A 17,077-nucleotide genomic window follows, 5' to 3' on the forward strand; every position below is an offset into this window, starting at 1 on the left:
CATGAAAATAAAGAATTGATACATGCTATAACAAGGATATATCTTGAAAATAGGCTAGATGAAAAAGTGACACACACAAAGTCAGGTGTTATATGAGTCCCTAAATGTCAAATGTCCAAATGAACAAATCCATAGAGAGAAAAAGTAGATCAGTGCTTGACAGGGGGACAGGAGTAAAGGGAAATGGGGGATGACTGGTAATAAGTACCAGTTTTTCTTTTAGTTTCACAATCCAGTGAATACAGTAAAACAAAAAAAAATGTTAAAACAATCAGTTATGAAGCACAATAGCCATGGAAGAAAACAATAAGAAATTACAAAACTGATGAAAGAAAATAGATCATAAAAATAAAACCATAGGTAATCCACACATTGCAGCTATATCAGTTATATCAAACATGGAAGTTAATACAACAATAAAGGACAAAAAAGAAATTTTAAAAATGAGAATTTAAGTAGAAGACATTAATCTAAAAAAAAAAAATCTGGGGCGCCTGGGTGGCTCAGTCTTTTGAGTGTCCAACTTTGGCTCAGGTCATGATCTCGCGGTTCATGAGTTCAAGCCCTGTGTCGGGCTCTATGCTGACAGTGAAGAGCCTGGAGCCTGCTTCAGATTCTGTGTCCCCCTATCTCTCCGCCCCACCCCTGCTTGTGCTCTGTCTCTCCCTGTCTTTCAAAAATGAATAAACATAAAAAACAATTTTTTAATTAAAAATTTAAAAAAATCGAATGCAAATTCTAGCATGAAAAAGTATGATACCTAAAATTAAAAATTCAATTAATAGGCTTTAGTAACCAATTTGATGTATAAAGCATGTAAATAATGAATATGAAGCTAAACCAGAAAAAAGAAAAAAAAAAAGTCCAAATCAAAGTAGAGATAGCAAAAAGGATAGGGAGAAGAATAGAAAAAAGGAGATGAAAGAATATGGGACAAGGTGTAACACACATATATTTGATGTTTCAAAGAAGGAAAATGGAAAAAAGAATGGAGCACAAGCAATATTTGAGTAGATAGTAGCTGAGACTTTTCCAAATCTTATGAAAGACATTGAGCTTATTAGACTTGAAGACTTCTATAAATACCAAGAAAGATTATAAATACAAAGAATAGCACAACTAGCACATCTTAATAAAACTAATAAAAATCAAAAAGAAAAACATATCAAAGCTGCTCGAGAAGACAATGTTTTCATAAAGCAACAAGAGGATTGCAGTTGATCTATATAAAAAAATGGGAGACAGAAGATAATGTAATGACATATTTAAAGTATTCAAAAAAATAACCTAAAATACATTTCAAAAATTAAATAAAAACAAAGATATTTTCAGAAAAATAATAAGTAAGGAATAGAGAATGATTCCAGACAGAATATCCTAGGAAAGAAAGATGATCATCATAATGGTACATATGAAGGTATATGTATATAAATGGATATACAGTTCTTTATTGTGGTATAGAGCAAAAGTGCTAATGTTTTATGCACTTTAAAATATATGTAGAATTAAAATAAATGCCAACAATAATATGGAATGCTAAAATATGCTAAGGGTTTTGAATGGTCTGAAAGGATAGTATGATTTCTACAGTTACCACTAAAACAATAACAAAAGAAAGTCTAATGAATTAATGGAAGTAGGGATGCTACACTAATGAATACTTAATAAATGCAAAAGAATGTAAGAAAGGAGAAAAAAAGTACAAAGAATAGATGGAACCAACAACAAATAGAAATATGAAAAGACTGAAAACAAAATTTACATTAAATTATAAATGAACTAAGTACTCCAATTAAAAGGAAAAGATTACAGACTGGATTTTAAAAACAGCAATAATTATATGATGCTTACAAAGGATACACTATGCAAATACTAATCAAAACAAACTGGTCTAGGTACAAAAAGTAGATTGTAAGAAAGAAATTTTATGAGTTGAAACAGGACAGTCCCAACTCAACAAAAAAGTATAACAATTTAAAATCATATGCATGTAATTTTAAATACACATACATACACATATGTGCGTATACATACATAAGTCAAAACGTTTCAGAATTAAATGGAGAAAAACATTCACAATCATAGTAGGAGACTGAATGAACATAACAGAAAATTGCACAACACATAAAAGTTATAAATAGCCTGATTAACAGAGTATAGCCAGAAGTATCTTTGTCACGTTTCCAGGAAATACTAACCAATAATGACCATATGCTGGATCAGAAGCAAATCACAAAAAAATTTAAAGGATTCTAACTATATAGAATATGTTCTCTGACCACTGTAGATTTATACTAGAAGTCATATTAAAAAGACAGAAAATCTCCAAGTGTCTGGAAATTAAGAAATACATTTTTAAATAGCTCACTGGGAAACTGTGTATCATAATGGTGACTGGAAAATATTTTTACTGAATGATAATAAGAGTATAACTAACTTTTAGAATACAACAGAGGGAATATTTAAAGTATTAAACATATACATTAGGCAGAAGAAAATCTAAAAATCAATGATCTGAACTTCCATATAAAGAAAAACCTTGAAAGGGGATAAAATAAATATAAGGAAAGAAGAAAGGAAATAAAGATATGAGTAGAAATGGATGAAACAAAAACATACAGTAGAGAAACTCAACAAGGCTAAAAAACTAGTTCTTTAAAAAGACTAATAAAACTGAAAAAACTGTAAGTAAGACCAATCAGAAAAGAGAGATATCACAAATTATCAAATTTAGGAACTAAAAATAGGACATCATTACAGAACCAACAATTGTTAAAATTATAAAAGGATATTATGAAAAAAATTATGCCAATGTATTTGAGGATTTAGATTGAAAGAAAATTTTCTTGTAAAACATAATTCACTGCACCTAAAAACCCCCCACATAATGATCAGTAATAAGTGGGAGCTGAGATTAGTAAAAGCACTAAATTATATTTGAAACTTTTTATTTCTTTAAGTCACCAAATATTAAGAACTGTAATTTAATACTTGTTTTCTTAAATATATGTTTAATAAAGGTCAAAGAAACAAAGTAAAAAAATATACTTGATTATTTTAATATATTTTTTAAAATTTTAAAATGTGAAGTTCAGTAAACTGGCATCACTAAAATTTGGTTAATAACACCCAGGAAGACTATAAGACGCCAAGACACCTCAGAAAAAGAGTACCTAAGAAGAAATAAAAGCATCTGGAAAACTAGGCTGCATCACGGCAAACATGACACAGCTATATTTTCTCATTTAACATTCACAACAAAAGAATATTGGAGTACGCTCAAATCTCTAAAATTTCTCATATACAAGGGGCTACTGGGTTCAATTTTCACATATAATTTTCCCATTTGGGTTAAAATAAACAAAAAGTGATAATATACACTCTGATTTGTTAGAAACGATTATGCTTGCTCATTTGTCTAACACAAAAAGCTCTAAATATTCTGACATCCAAAATAGTTTTTATCATTTATATATATGCTATAAATTCCTGTAATTAAGATGACTAATACATGATGAAATATTCTTTCATAGATAGGCAGGACTAAGGAATAATTTATTAAGTCACAATTGTGGTTTGCTATACCTAAACAGTTAATGCAAACAATATTTTTTACCTAAACAGATGTCATGCTGAATACCTGCTTTCCTGAGAGTTAGAAATTTGGTACTTGCTGGGTAGAATGTGTTCACGTTTACACTCCAGTAAACACCTTGGGCAGTAACTCCCTAATGAGCTTACATGGTAGAGACAAAGTTTCAGATATGTTGTCACAATTTGATGCTGGAGGAATTAAGCATGTTCTGTATGACTGCATCACGAAAGGACTATTAAAAGCTTGAACCTGTTTTTTCCCAGGCTTTGCTTCATGTGCCTTTTCCTTTGGCTGAGTTTGCTTTATATTCTTTGTCTATAATAAATCTCATCCACGACTATGACAACATGACAAGTCCTGCCAGTTCTTCCAGGACTCTCTCATCAACTTAGGGGTGGCCTTTGGGACTCCTGACACAGCACTGCTTACTTATTTTCAAGTTACATTGAAGTAAAATTACAAGAGGGCTAAGAATCTATAATCCAGTATGACTGACTTGGTTCAAAGTCTATCCCATTTCCATGATCTCTTTTCAAGAAAACTTCTCAGTAAAGTGATTTTCTTTTCTCCCCTTCTCCTCCAATCAGGGTTACTGTTCCCACTGAAACTTTTCCTATCAAGTTCACCAGTGACTTCAGTAATGTTTGCATCATTCTTACTTATGCCTGTTGTCATGGAATAATTATTAATGGTGTCCTCTTTCACTATCAAAAATGTCCTGGTTAAAAAAGGAATTATGTGGTCACCCCATGAATGACTACAGTGCTAAAAACAATGATCAATTCTTAGTCCTCACCTTATTTGACCTCTGGACATTACTGGATAGTTGATTATTTCCTCCTCCTAGAAGCACTTTCTTTGGTTAGCTTCTAGGATACCCCATTCCCTTGTTTACCAGTGAGGTCTCCTCCTCAAACTGCTTTGCTGGATACTATTGTTATTTCCCATATCCAGTGTGCCCAGGGTTTACTCCTTCCCTCTTCTAGCTATACTTATACTCCAAGTAATCTCATTTAGTCCCTTGGATTTAAACATCTGAATAATGACTCCCAAATTCATATTGCCACCCCTGACTTCTCTCTTCGACTTCTAAGTAGGCTATCCACCTGCCCATGTGATCTCTCTTTTAGTGTCTAATAGGCACCTAAAATTCAACATATCTAAAACCAAGCTCCCAATTCCCACCCATATCACCACTACACAGCCAAACCTTTTCTCCCATCTTCTCTACTATGTCAGTTAAATAATATTATCCAGTTTTTTAGACCCATAAATGTTGTGTGATCTTTAACTTTTTCTCTCATACTACTTATCTAGCCCATAAGCTAATTTTGTTGGTACTACCTTTATTTCATATCAAAAATGAAATATCTTCCACTGCCATCATGCTAGTCCAAGCTATAAATATTCTTCCCCCTGGCTATTAAAATAACTGAACTGGTCTCCCTTATTCCAATCTTGCCCTCTATATATAGTCTATTCTCCACATGGAAACCAAAGTAAACCCTTTAAAACATAACTCTAATCATACCACTAACTTAAAAGCTCCCATGGCATCCTACCACACTTGAAATAAAATCCTAAGTTCTCATCACAGCATCTGACTACTCAGAAGTAATCTCTACTACTCTCTGACCATCTACTCACTCCAATTATAAAAACCTTCTAGCTATTCCTCAATCACAGCAAGCACATTCAATCTTGAAGGCTTAACACTTTTCTTTTCCTCTCCCTGAAGTGTTCTTCCTCTTATATTTGTACAACTTGTTACCTTATTTCATGAAGGTATTTGCTCAAGTGTTCTTTTTCAGAAAAGCCTAAAACTCAGTAGGGTCCTGATAACTCTACTTAAAAAAGTTTTATAATTTTATTTCTATTTTCCCCTTACACTCAAATAATTTATATGTCACTACCTGATACTGTATATTTAATCATTTATTAATTCTATTTTCCTCACTAGAATGTGGACTTCATGACGTTAGAGACTAATCTCTTTTTTCACTGCCATTTTCTCAATGTTTAGTCTATTGTAGAAACTCAGTAAACATTTGTCAAATAATTGCATTATTCATGGAAGGGTACATAAATGAATACAGGCATCTGTACATATATAAATCTGTAAGCCCTGAGTCTTACCAGCTGCCCTCATTACTTGAACATGATAATGTCACTTGACATGTGTCATACATATCTGCTCAAGGTAAACAAAGATATAAGACTTACTGTCAGTTATAGAAAATGACTCTATTGCCAGACCACACAGTTTAAATCCCAGCCCTGCCACTGACTGCAGAAAAGACCTTGGACAAGCCACTTACTGGCTCTTTGCATTACCTTTGTCATTCAAATGAAGATAGAAACTATATATACCTGATAGTGTTGAAAAGATTAAATGAATTTATATATATGCAAATCACTTTGAACAGTGACAACATATAATAACTGCTATACAAACGTTAGCTGTTATTATTGCTATGTATAATTTTGAGAAATAAGAATAATAGTATCTTTCTATTTTTAGAGAAAAGTATCTGTAAATAGTTTGAGTAACATTCATTTTTCTGTGTACATTGCTGACATTCAGGAACTAAGCATATCTTGTAACGTCTCTAAAATTACTCAAAGAGATTTACTCTTTTAAAAGACAGAGACCCCTCAAATTCAGCCTGTAAACCACTTCATACCAAAAAACAGCATCTATAACATAAAAGTAACTGTACAATAAACAGAAGCAAAAAAACTGCTAGTATTATAATAAAACATGCACACAAAGCAAAAGTCAAAAAACTCAGTAAATAATAGGAGTAGGAAAAATAATGACTATTTTTAAAATTAAAAATAAGTTTTAGTGTGTGAGGAAAAAAAATCATATCATAAAAAAGTCTCTAACAAAGTTCAACTAAAACTATTGCTTAGAATGCTGGCTCCCAATCTTCTCCAAATCCCACTATTTATGCTCCCCTCCCACACTGACTTGTATAATAAATAAGATATTACAAACTGGTGGAGGGTGACTTCTGAGGCTAGGTCATAAAAAACACTGTACTACCATCATGCTTTGTTGAATCACTTCCTGTGGAGGAAGCTACTCGCCATATTGTAAAGACACTCAAGCAACTCTTTGGAGAGGCCTCTTGCCAACAGCCATGTGAGTGAGTCACCTTACAGGTGGGTCCTCTAGCCTCAGGAAAACCTTCAACAACCTGACTGACAGCTTCAGTGCAACAAATGAGAGACTGCATCTCAGCACCACCCTGCATAGCTGCTCTCAAATTCCTAACCTACAAAAACTATCAGATAATAAATGTTTATTAATTTTAAGCCACTAAATTCTGAGATAATTTCTCATACGTCAGTAGAGACTTAATAGATTAAGAAAAATTCCATGAGTCATTCAATCTGAAAACATCTGAAAAAAGCTTCTAGGTCAGATGGTAGAAGGTATATTTGCAAAACAAAAAGTAAATGACATGAGAGGCAGTCCTAAAGGAGACTCATCCAGGTCTCACGTTGAATAAGCACATGCCTTTTGAACAGCATTTTTATAGAAGACTTACAATCTGAAGAAGTAACTGACCATTCCTGAATAAACAAGTTTTCATTCATGGAAATAATATTCAAATATATTTGTCTAAATCATGGAAAGAGCCCAAATGTCCATCAACTGATAAATGGATAAAGAAGATTTTATATATACAATGAACTACTACTTGGCAACAAGACACAGTGAAATCCTGCCATTTGCAACAATGTGGATGGAACTGGAGGCTTTTTTTTTGCTAAGTGAAATATATGTCAAAGAAAGACAGACATCATATTTTTTCGCTCATAAGTGGAACTTGAGAAACTTAACAGAAGACTATGGGGGACAGTTTCAAACAGAGAGGGAGGCAAACCCATAAGACTCTTAAATTCAGAGAACAAACTGAGGGTTAATGACAGGTGCAGGGATAAGGAAAAATGGGTAATGGGCATTGAGGAGGACAACTGTTAGGATGAGCACTGGGTGTTGTATGTAATTGATGAATCACAGGACTCTATATCCCTGAAACCAAGAGCACACTGTGTACACTGTATGTTAGCTAACTTGACAATAAATTATATTAAAATATAATATAAGAGAACTGGAGCATACAGGACTATTTCACAAACTTCTGTCAATTCAATTGGTTTGATAGACCATTCCAAGTATTACACCCAATTAATTCTTATTTCTCCTTAAATTTTAAGATTGTAAGAAGACTATCCGAGGTTAGTTATTTTCTAAAATGATAGGACATTATGACTTGTGACCCATCGTTAAATAATACCAAAATTAGGGGCACCTGGGTGGCTCATCGTTTAAGTGTCCAACTTGGGCTCAGGTCATGATCTCCCGGTTTTTAAGTTTGAGCCCTGCGTCGGGCTCTGTGCTGACAGCTCAGAGCCTGGAGCCTGTTTCAGATTCTGTGTCTCACTCTCTCTCTGCCCCTCCCCTGCTCATAGTCTATCTCTCTCTCCATTTCTCAAAAAATTAAAAAAAATTATTTAATAAATAATGTTTAATAATAAACATTAAGATAAAAATTTAATAATAATAAAAATTTAATAATAATAAATTAGTCATATAACAGCATGACACTGGAAAAGGGATATTAGAATCTATACGGGTAGTTTTTTCCACTTCCATGTATAAAGATTTATCCAATATAACATAACACTAAGACATATAATTAACAGATTTAATATCTTAATTAAAAACAAAAGCAAATCTAGGGGAGCATGGGTGCCTCAGTGGGTTAAGCATCTGACTTTGGCTCAGGTCTTGATCTTGTGGTTTGTGAGGTCAAGTCCCACATCAGGCTCTGTGCTGACAGTTCAGAGCCTGGAACCCGCTTCAGATTCTGTGTCTCCCTCTCTCTGCCCCTCCCCTGCTCATGCTCTCTCTCTTTCTCTCACTCAAAGAATAAATAAACATTTAAAAAAGTTAAAAAATAAATAAAAGCAAATCTAAAACTTAAGAAGGGGAACAAAATTTTAACCTTGTATATCTTCACTTTCAAAGTCCTCTTTAATATTTACACTTGTGGGGTTGCCAAACTGTGGTTTTCAACCAAAAAGGAAGAAAAAATTATCTTAAACATAAAGCAAAAAATCATTTGTTATACAAATTGGGGGGTGGGTCCTTGATTTTTTAAATAAAGTAAGTTTCTCTGGACCTATTTCTGAATGATTCTTGTTTCTTTTAATCTACTTTTAGGAAATTTATTTGTGGAAAATGTCATGAAACAAGACATTGAATTACATGTGGTAGTTCATTACATTTCTCCACTCCAACAAATGTGAGTTATCCCCATTAATAGAGGGAAGGACAGACTTAGGTGAGTGAACTTTACGGTGTATATATATATACGGTATATATACACACACATATACATATATATATATATATATATATATATATAAAAGACATAAACTTTTATTAAAATATGTAATTTTAACATACATTATGGGTTTCTGTCCAGATAAAGAAGAGAAAGCAAGTAAGAGTGCCAGGAAAGAACTATAGAAGGTTGCCTCTTTCACAGTTTTTTATTTATTTGTTTATTTTATTTAATTTTTTTAAAAAGTTTATTTATTTTGTGACAGAGAGACAGCGTGAGGAGGGGAGGAGCGGTGAGAGAGGGAGACACAGAATCTGAAGTAGGCTCCAGGCTCTGAGCTGTCAGCACACAGCCCATGCGGGACTCGAACTGACAGACCAGGAGATCATGACCTGAGCCGAAGTCCTATGTTCAACCGACTGAGCCACTCAAGCACCCTCACGGTTTTTTTTCTTTTTTCTTTAAATAAAAATCCAATTTGCAAAAGTTCACGGCAATACTTCTATAGACACCAATTTATACTGGGTAACCACAAGACATAGCACATGAAAATACGCTAATGTTCCTGCCTTTAGGAAATATGTTCCCCAGCAAGATTCATGAGCTCAAACACTGGCACTCACTATTTTACACACCACCGTAAGAAGCATACCCTTAAGACAATGGCCTTGGGGCGCCTGGGTGGCTCAATTGGTTAAGCGTCCAACTTAGGCTTAGGTCATGATCTCCCAGTTTGTGAGTTCGAGTCCCGTACCGGGTTCTGTGCTGACAGCTCGGAACGTGGAGCCTGCTTCGGATTCTGTGTCTCCCCCTCTCTCTCTGCCCTTCCTATGCTTGTTCTGTGTCTCTCTGTCTCTCTCTCTTAAAAATAAATAAATAAACGTTAAAAAAAAAAAAAAGACAATGGCCTTTTCCTTAAGGAAATACAATATGGGTACAAAGTGTATAAAAACAAGAGAATCGGGAAAGATATGATGATAAGCTGTTAAATTAAGGAAAATGATTCATTAAAAAATAGGGGCGCCTGGGTAGCTCAGTCGGTTAAGCATCTGACTTCAGCTCAGGTCATGATCTCGCAGTCTGCAAGTTCGAATCCCATGTCGGGCTCTGTGCTGACAGCTCAGAGATTGGAGACTGCTTCAGATTGTGTCTCCCTCTCTCTTTGCCCCTCATGTGCTCACACTCTCTCTCTTTCTCAAAAATGAACAAACAAAAAATTTTTTTTAAATAAACCAAAGTGTCGACAATATGTATATTATGTGTCTGTGTGTGTGTATTGGGTATGTATGTAAACTCTGTAGTCTTCAATCCTAAAAAAATAAAGATTTGGGTAAATTAAAAATTTGACAGTAAATAGAGAAAGGTCTATAGGTTGTCCTGAGATATGATGTGGTTGGGAATGAAGAAAAGAGGCAGGGCTACAAACCTGCCATTCGGGGTATAGGTTATAATTAAAAAGAAATGGTTCCAAGTTGTACTATCTTACAAAGGATTCACTTCTCTGAAATAATTAGATAGAAGGAATTTCATTCTCTGAAAGATTCTTTGCAGGACCATTTATTGCTTCTTGATGTAATTTCTGACACAGTACATACAAACTCAAGGATAAAGATGGTGAGCCTCAATAACATGTTTTGTTATTCTAGGATTTTAAGTATACATGTTAAAGGCCTATTGTTGAAATTTGTTACATAAAAATTTTATATCTACTGAATAAAAACTGTAAGGGTAAGGAAAAAAATAAGAAAAAAAAGACAAAAGAAAGCTTAAGAAGAAGATATCAAAATTGCTTAAGTATATTCAAATCATATAAAAAAGAATGGAAAGGGTAAAGCAGTATCACATTTTGGAAAACTGCCAGTTGATAACTGAAGATTTAAAATGAACTATGGTAGTTATGGAGAAAGCAAAAAATAAAATGTTAAAAATTAAAAATTAAGACAAACTGCCAAACAAAACAATGTTACCACTAACTAAGGCAATCTTACCACTACTATCAGTGACATTACTGGGAAGCCACTTGTAATTTTCGATGCTAGTTGTTGCTTCTAATAATGGATATCTTGGAATTTCTTAGAAAAACTCTATGCGCTGGTTCTGGGATCCCTTCTGTCCTTAGAATCAAGCTTCTTCCATTTGTTTTGTGTTTTAGGATGCTGCTTAAGTTGGTCTGAAAAAGGACTCTTCCGCACCTTCCCCAACCCAAAATCTCTGAATACCACTATTTCACAATACTATAAAAACTGAGAACTATTTGGATGAAATAAAACATGTAATTCTTTGATAGATCAAACAGAAGAAACGGTAAGTGGGTACTATTAATTACTTCTTTACTATTTATCTGAGCATCTACATAGACTCTCCTTACTATTAAAAAAGCACAACTGGAAGGATGTAAAAGACTATACACTACTGGAGGACAGGACTACATATACCATTTCACAGCACCCTCAATGCAGTCCCATGATGATTGGGGTGTTAATTTTATAATACATTTGTTCTCCCTGAATGGATCACCGCACAGAAATAATAACAAGTATATATAGCATACCTGCTCTTTGATGGAGTCTTACTCTATGTACCATTTCAACAATAAAAACGTTTTGCTCCCACTGTGGCATATTTCAAAATGTGTCAGCATGTGCATCTGTTCAAGCATTAGTGCCTATGAAAGGGATGCTTTTCATCTTTTCAAATTTTCTAATAAGAACATTGTATTGATTTTTTAAAAAAACATCAAGAAACCTACCGAGGTTCCCACAAAAAAAATATATAAGTATCTTTTTACTTTTAAAAAGACGGATTACAAAAAGCAGCAATATGAAAAAAAAAGACAAAAAATCTCTAAGAAAATTTGCAAATGCTATTTTACCTTCACTGTTACTAAAATTTTCTGAAAGTTAACAAGTTAATATTTCATTCAGATCACCTGAAGCAGAGACTTCATAGGTGTAAAGCTTTGCAATCTTCATATATTTCATTCATTTTTAGAGTGCTTCGCACTGAAAATATAAACATTCTTGATCCCACATCCAAAATCCAATATCTGATTATATGAATAAGTCATTTATAAAATAAGTTTTAAAAAGGAAAAGGAAAAAAGATATTTTCAGAGATGAAATTTACCACTAGAATTTGGGAAATTCATACCTCATCAGTGTTATAGATAATCTGGAGTCCTGAGGAAATCATTTCCACAAGGTAAAGGAGATAGAGTGACACTGTATTTATCTGAAAAACAATATTAAAAGGTTAAAGGAAATAACAGAAAGACTATGTTATGAAGGAGCTAAAATTACAAGTCATTTGCTCTAATAGTGGCAAACAAAAACTATTTCTTTTTTTAGTTCCTAATAAAATCCCAGCTTTGAATATAAAACTCTAAAATCCTCAAATTCCCTGTGATGGTTAATATCTGATTAGGAAAATGGCCACAAATAGAACTGTTAGCAACTGTTTCTGTAACATTTGTTTTAGAAGATTTATTTTCAAATTCTGAATCTAATGTACCCTACTTTGAAGTAGTTTTGCCCCACAGGCAGCTATGTAATGTCAATTCATCTCAAATGTATGTAAATGAAAAAGTTATTTGGCATATAAGACATTAGGACTTTGCCAGTACACCATAAATAATAGGCAGCAAATCTTGAAAACAGTCTTATTCTCAGAGAATGCACAATTGATGTAAGCAACTGCAGGGACATACTGATTTTAATCAATGGCATACCATAGAATTTAAAATATATTTATGAACAAATGAGTTTTATAAACAAATGACTTACTTTTTTCTTTTAGTCTGTCTATTAAAGATAGACATTATATAATAGAAAAGAAAATAAAGACAATAATGTCCACTTTAACAAAAAAAGATTCTCACAAAAATCCTGAAGGGGATGTGTAAATTGTCTTAAGTAAACAAGTAGTGAAAGATAAACACTACAACAAAGACAATCCTTGAAAATATGCTAAAGAAGCCAGTCACAAAAGACCATATATTGTATGATTCCATGTATATGAAATTTACAGAATAGGAGTATTTGTAGAAATAGAAAGACTGGTGATTGCCTAGGGCGGGGGGCTTTGGGGGAGATGGGGAGTGACTGCTAATGAGCACAGATTTCTTTATGCGATAATGAGAATATTCTGAAATTGACTATGATAGTGGTTGTACAACTCTGTATTATAAAAACCAATGAATTGTACACTTTAAATAGGTGAATTGTATGTTATATGAATTGTTTCTTAATAAAGCTGTTATATAATAAACAAATACATACATAGGAAACAGTAAAAAATTAGCTAGGAAAATGATTATTTAAAAACAAAGAGAAAGCACAATGTAATTTTGTCCTTATGTGATTCTAACCCAGAAGATTATGACCCTCCCACAGCTTTGGTGTCTTGTACCTTCCTCGACTTTCCTCCAATCCTTACCAAGGAACTGACAGAAAGCTGGGGCAGAAAATTATTTGTGTCTGAGACGCCTTGGACAAAGCATGCCTGTGCTATCAGGTGTGCTGGGTATCTTTGCCCAATCATCTTTGCCTTAGACATCTTTGTCACAAGCATTTTACTGCAAACATTTTCAGTGTGTATATTTTCTCCACTAAACTAAATGGCCATGAGGCAATTTGGCCGTAAAAGATAAAAAAATAACTCGTTGACAGTTTGATTTGACAGTTTGGTTTTATTTCTCCATTGATGTGAAACTCCCACTTTTATATTATATGTCTTATATTTTCATAATCATCTTTTTGTATTCCATACTTTTTATATTATATAAATCTTAGACCTCATAATGGTCTATGTAATGACACAGAGTTTTGAACCCACATTTCCCAGAGAACCATCAAATGTCTAGGAATAAACATGTGACAAGATGCCAAGAACAAACAACAGGGTAGATGTCTTTCACAACGCAATGCAAAGACCAATTACCAATATGCACCCTAGTATTTGGAAACTGATATCCCTCTCAGTGAAGGAAGAAATTTTAGTGAATAATGAAAAAAATTAATGCCAAATGAGGAGAAAATTAACAAGTAAGAAAGATGTATTAACTCTGAACCAAAGATTTTGAAAACAAATGCTCAGGTACATCCAAAAAATAAAACCAGTTATTTGCACAATGTTCCCATGAATCTATAAATATTTTAAATGCATTTAGCGTTTGGTATTTCACAAAAAAGACTTTTTAATTTTGTCATTCGTTTTTCATGTTATATTATGTCCTTTTTAATGTCCCTCTTTTATTTTTGTGATTTTATCTTTCAAAGTAAAATTGCCTTACAGCCAATTAGTTATGCGGTGAAAATACATGCAGCGAAAATTCTTGCAGCAAAGATGCTCACTGAAACTACCTAAAACCACCACCAGGTCCTGGCAGAGTAGGTGGCTCTCTCAGGAAGCAGAACTATCCTAGATGTCTCCTGACTTCTCAGCATTCAAAGTCCAGTGGGTGTAAGGGTCTTGTCAAGGTCCAAGTAAGCCAGACAGAAAGATACAAGATTCTGGGTTTAGGTTTTTTAGACTGACATAAACTGTTGAGTGGCCCTTCTCAGAACATGGTGGAAAAGAGCTTCAAACCACTGCCAGGTTTACCCAAATATTTTCTTACATGTAAACACTGATACTGGCCTATTAGAAATGACTTCAAAGGAATTTCATCACTATGGATAACCATTTACAAACTACACTTCCAAGAGCTCTTTGCTCTCATTTCTGGGATGCTTCTGTGAGAAAATATCATCAAGTGGCAAACTGTACAGAAACAGCCAAATAACAGGTTGACCAGCATTTATTTAAAATCTGCTATGAGCCAGGCACTAAGCTTAAATTCTGGGATACAAAAATAAATGAACCATTATCTTCTGGAAATCCTATTTCAAACAGTAAATATATTTGTCAAAGCAAAAGGTACATAAAACCTAATTATGTTATAATTATAAGGAGAAGGTTGAGCAACATATAATACTAATAATTCCCCAAGGAATTGGTTAGAAATAAGTGTAAGAGTTTCTGCCACATAGAAATGGGGACACTGTGCTTTCTATGTCTACAGAAGTCATACTAAAGTAAGACATTTCAGATCTCTAGAGAGAGAGGGACTATAAAAAGGACATACTCTTATTTTAGTAAGGAATATATGAATAATAAGTATTCTGTCCTAAAGACAGCAGAATCAAATGATGAGCAGGAAGAAAACTCATTAAAGATAAATAGCATATATAGTACTTATAACCTAAAAACAAGGCAACAGGATGTCCAGCTAAAAGGAGTACACAGATATGAGAAAAAAAAAGTGAAAACAAAACAAAATCCTACAGTGCATGGTTATCCTAGGTATAAAATTTAATATAATATATAAGACAAAATTTATAGACTCCAGTAATGCCTTTTGGAATTACATTTTAGGGGTATGTTTATAGCTTTGTTGAAGGTTGATATATCAAAAATGAGCTGTCATGTAACAAAAATTTCTGATTTGCTGTTATATCACTGTCAACTGTCTTTTATTCTCTAGTTCCTACGTGTTGAAGTACTTCTAAATTTTATAAGTGCAAGCTTTTGTCATGGAAAGAACTGTGAGAGCCCTTCTTTTAGACAGTAATAATATTATAAACCATCCACTTGCCCTTTTTTGCTTGCAGACCAAGACCTCAGTCTGACTTAATGCTCAATCACAATAACTAACTCAGCCCTGGCAGTTTTCATTTCACTTCTCCATTTTATGGTTGGTTTTCTACTTTTATTTTAAACAATTTATGAAATCTACTTTATGAAATTTATAAATACCCTAAAATCTTCTACAACCTGAGTGCACACAGAGAAGAAGAAAACCTGTAGTCTTCTCCTTTTACCTGAAGATGGCCATATTCCTCATGGGAGAGGATCTCATCTCCCGTATGCACATTGAAAACAGAGTGAAGACAGGTTGCTGGGCGTGGGTCCTGCTTAAACTGCTGGACCTAGAATCAAACACAAAATTCAAATAGTACTCATAACTCACATTTTCATCCAACTTTGGAAGTTATAAATTATTTTTCATGAAACTTTTTAATGACGAAAGCTATAGCTTAAAAGCAGAGGACAGAGCAAAGCAGAAATGTTATTTTTTTCTAAAGAAAGCAAACAGAAAAAAACTCATAACTACTAATTTTAATAGTTAACATGATTGTTGAATATTTAATTATTTCACAAATAGCAAATAAAGTGTAGTAGGGACCTTGTTAACGTGGTAGCAATGGCTTTTGCAACCGTTTTGTATCATTTTATTTTAGAGTCAAATAATGGTTTAGTCTGTGGGACAGGATTTCAGTGATTACAACCCACTGTATTGCTATTTGAAAATGCTTCTATGATACTTAATGAAAAAGTGCTTCAAATCTCATTCTAATTCAGTTGGTGTTCAAAACTTCAAATGCTATTTCCTTCTCTAAGGATCACAAATTGTAACCTATGCTCCTTTCTTTTCATTTCCTTTGCCACATATACTCTCCTTACAAGGCACCAATTCCAAGAGAACATAGATCATACCTGTACTTATCAACTGCATATAAAATCTAACCATTTTAGAATACTAAGTAAATGCTAAATGACCTAACAACCTCCAAGGGAAAAAAAAAATCTATCTACTTTTTTAGGGCTTGTTCAATTCAATTTGGCAAACACTTTCTGATACCAATCATATGCCAAGTACTATGCCAGCCCCTGAAATTATGAGATGAATAAAAACAGAGAATGGATAGAATAACACAAAGCTATATGTGAAGCTTTTCCTCCTTGAAAAGATATGTGATGATAATATCTGCATGGTTATGACTTTGTCTTGTTTCACTTGGCTAAGAAAGCACATGGAGCTATATTCTCTTCCTCACCTTCAAATTTCTTCTCATATTTAAAACTCTATCTCCAAAAAACACCTTCTTTTATAAAGTCCCTTCTGAACTGTACCTCAAATTCCTTTCCCTGGACTCCTACATCAGGGTGCTTATTCTTCAAAATTTCTTCTTTTTATACACTCTTACTATCTTTAAGCTTCTACAAGTTACACTATCCGATATGGAGCTACTAGCTACAGGCAACTAATTAAATGACAATTAAACAAAGTTTAGAAATT

General features: G+C 33.4%; 1 protein-coding gene across 7 annotated transcripts in view; it reads right to left on the bottom strand.

Annotated features, from left to right (window-relative positions):
- Positions 1-17,077, bottom strand: part of PHKB (phosphorylase kinase regulatory subunit beta) — a 259,693-nt gene that overhangs the window by 171,715 nt on the left and 70,901 nt on the right. For all 7 annotated transcript variants that reach the window (XM_027044493.2, XM_027044492.2, XM_027044494.2 and 4 more), the window contains 2 exons: positions 15,819-15,926; positions 12,109-12,189 (listed from right to left, as the gene is read on the bottom strand). In XM_027044493.2, coding sequence (XP_026900294.1) covers positions 12,109-12,189; positions 15,819-15,926 — 189 coding nt within the window. The remainder of the gene's footprint in view (positions 1-12,108; positions 12,190-15,818; positions 15,927-17,077) is intronic.

The sequence above is a fragment of the Acinonyx jubatus genome, chromosome E2 (genome assembly GCF_027475565.1).
Source record: "Acinonyx jubatus isolate Ajub_Pintada_27869175 chromosome E2, VMU_Ajub_asm_v1.0, whole genome shotgun sequence".
Lineage (NCBI taxonomy): Eukaryota > Metazoa > Chordata > Mammalia > Carnivora > Felidae > Acinonyx > Acinonyx jubatus.